General features: G+C 39.9%; 1 protein-coding gene across 1 annotated transcript; it reads left to right on the top strand.

The window, feature by feature from the left end:
* Positions 1 to 471: 471 nt before the first annotated feature.
* Positions 472 to 1290, top strand: LOC128473900 (olfactory receptor 1J2-like). Its single transcript, XM_053456122.1, has one exon. It carries the CDS (start codon positions 472 to 474, stop codon positions 1288 to 1290), a length of 819 nt encoding a protein of 272 aa, XP_053312097.1.
* Positions 1291 to 3170: the final 1880 nt, after the last annotated feature.

The raw sequence follows: 3170 nt of genomic DNA, 5'->3' as shown, positions 1-3170 counted from the left end.
GTCCCTGTATGGAAGAGAAGAGTAATATCAAGGAAGATGTGCAGTTTCAGCAATATATCAGGTCAAGACATCTGTCGTTAGTGGGAACATGTCAGGTGGGAATTAATCGTCTCGTTTGTGCAGATGGCTCATCTTCAGGGATCTTGCCTGTCTCTGAACTCTGTATATAAAATGCCCAGAAACGAACACCACGGGCATTCAACGGCCTCAGAATTCCATTGTAAGGCTCAGAAGCTAAACTACTATACAGCGGAGTGTGTTCACTCCTAAATGATCAAGATTTTTTTGTTTGTTTTTTTATTTAATTTCTCAGGGTCGTCTACAATTTTTTTTTTTCTTAAAAAAGAAATGGAAAACGCCTCCTTCGCCCGGCCAAATATTATCCTTCTTGGGCTCGTGGAAATGAACAAATTCAGATACCTGTATTTTGTGATAGCTCTTGGTATATATCTACCCACTCTGGTCCTGTGCATGGGGATTGTGTCTGTTATCCGGACTGAAACAAGTCTTCATGAGCCTACGTACTTCTTTATCTGTAATCTTATCATCAACGGGATATTCGGAAGTTTCGTTTTTTACCCCAAATTGATGATTGACCTGCTCGCTGGATATACTACTCTCTCATTTGAAGGCTGCCTTATCCAAGCATTCTGCATCCAGACCTACGCCTATGTTGACATTTTTATGTTCACAGCCATGGCATATGATATGTACTTGGCCATCGGACATCCTTTGAGGTACACGACACTAATGACAAATCGGAAAGCACTAACGTACATAGCAGCATCTTGGTGTTTTGTCCTTGTAGATCAGATGGTGTTTGTGGCATGGACCTCTAGCCTTAGTTTGTGTGGGTTTACCGTCAAAAATGTCTACTGTGAAACAATGTCCCTCATTAAGCTGTCCTGCGGTGATGCCTATTTAGTTAACCTCGTCGGAAGTTCCGTGACTCTGATCATTGTTATGTCCTCTCTGCTTGTTGTCGTCTATTGCTACATACGGACATCTATGATATGCCTGAGGATCTCTCGAGAAGCTTGTCAAAAGGCTATCAACGCACTGGTGACCCACCTCATCGCCTTCACCACTTACTTGGCTACAACTTTATTTGTTATCTTTTTTAGATACAAAGAGAATGGCGGGGCTACGTCTCGAACGGCACACTTGGTCCTGGCTATGGCTGGATTCGCTATCACCAGCACTTTAAATCCATTTTTATATGGGTTACGGACAGAAGCTCTCAAAATCAAACTGGTCAAAAGAAAGACGCGTATCTTCAGAACTGGTTAAATCTGACTGCTCTCCATTTAAGCCACACGTACAAAGTATATTATCAATTCTTCATCATTCACTAATAAGTGGCCATTTGTATAAATATACACAATAATTGCCAATGAGCGGACTATGGATTAAAACAGTCCCTCAAAAACTATATAGCCAGAGGAGGATCATTTTTATCAACCATGATTTAAATTTTGGAGGGAAACCTCTGCTAATGTAGAATGTTAAGGAACCTGAGAGTATACTTAATTCCTTTTAATGCCATAAAATGTTTCTAAATTCCACAATGCTGCATTTGAATAAACATTGAATATATATTAAAATCGGAAAATATAACATATCCCAAGTTTTCTTTTTTTTTTGTGGACATTCTTACTTAAACAAAGCTTTTGTGATACAGACAAAAAAAATGGTTTCTGTATTGTCCGGCACAATAAGTAGGTATTTTCTTCTCTTAGAAATCAGAAAAGTTGGAATCAGAAAAATTACACGTATATTGCCCCCATTCGAATTTCTAAAATCATTTGTTTTTATTTCCAGATTAATATACGGCACATATTTTTGTTTTCTTAAAATATTACTTTTTTGAACCTTCTTCTGTCAATAATTATTCTGAATAATGAAGCACTTTATTCAACCTAATTAAAAGCCAGTGTATACTCTACAGCCGAGACCATGTCTTGATGTATCTGTTCCATAAGTTCATGGAAAACAATGCTGGTTACTGGAACTCATTTTTAATAATAAGAAATGATGGGATCCTGGAGAAAGCAGAATGACCCATCCAGTGGTTAATCCACCAGTGTTTGCTGGATATCTTTCCTTGCTTTTCTTATATTGCTATTAAACCTACTTGTCTCCATTGTTGTGAATTATATTTAAATAAGTATATAATTTTCCTGAAGATTCCCACTGCTTCAATTTGGACAATAAAACCTCTTCTGTGCTTCTGCTTCCAGCATTATCAAAAGCTTGGGCTTTTGCTTGACTCATGGTGCCACAAAAGTAGAGAATGCCACATGGAAGTTGATGTCAGGGAAAAATCCAGCTCTCCATAGTGCAAGAATGAAGCCCACGGGGCTCAGAATGGACCAGAGTGGGCCCTTGACTGGGTGCCGAGCAAGGCTAGGCCTTGGCAGCATTTTTTGAATGAGGCGGGGGAGGGGTTAACGGTGGGTTATGTAAGGGGTTGGCGCCACTAGGGTAGGCGCCATTTTCTTGACCCACCCACTCTCCCTCCCTTCCTTCTTTTATTTGTGTTGAGTGTTTCTGGTGTGTGCCTTTTATGTCACGGTCGTGCGTAAGCTTACCAGGTATATAGGGGGTTAATGCTGCTGGGAGAGCATTTGGTGGTACTTGTGGTGGGAGGTTTCCGGCAGGTGGAGCTGGGAACCTCAGGTCTGGGTTTGGGCATCCCGGTATGTCCTTCCCTGTGTGGTACCTGGATAACCTGGTAAGCTTGGGGTGTTTTTTGTTACATTAAATGGTTAATGTTAATTGTTCATGTTAATTATTTATGTTAATTGATGTTATTTATTGGTTTTCCGTGTGTTGGTCATTGTCCTGTTAACGCACCTATTTTTCGGTTTTAGGTCTGCGTGCCAATGGCTAGCGTTAAAATAAAATCGGCTGTGGCCTTTTCTACCCAAACATGGTTGTTGTGTATTCATTGGGGTCAATGGCAGCACAGATAGTTCTACTATACATTATTGATTTGTGTACATCAACGAAGAATAATACATTGAAGTTCTACTATGATCATTTTTTTGCCAATACACAAATAGACTGCTTCTTTCAGTGACAACATTCATCTTGAGGTCTCCTAGATACTTCTAGGATGTTTATGAAAGCCCCAAGAAAGCATGTAGTCAACCAGAGTCGTTTAAACC

Source organism: Spea bombifrons, chromosome 2 (genome assembly GCF_027358695.1).
Source record: "Spea bombifrons isolate aSpeBom1 chromosome 2, aSpeBom1.2.pri, whole genome shotgun sequence".
Classification (NCBI taxonomy): Eukaryota; Metazoa; Chordata; class Amphibia; order Anura; family Pelobatidae; genus Spea; species Spea bombifrons.
Note: the sequence above shows the minus strand (reverse complement) of the source record. Positions and strands in the feature narration are given on the sequence as shown.

Excerpts from the sequence above, each read along its gene's own strand:
- LOC128473900 (XM_053456122.1), top strand. The coding sequence starts at position 472 with ATGGGGATTGTGTCTGTTATCCGGACTGAAACAAGTCTTCATGAGCCT.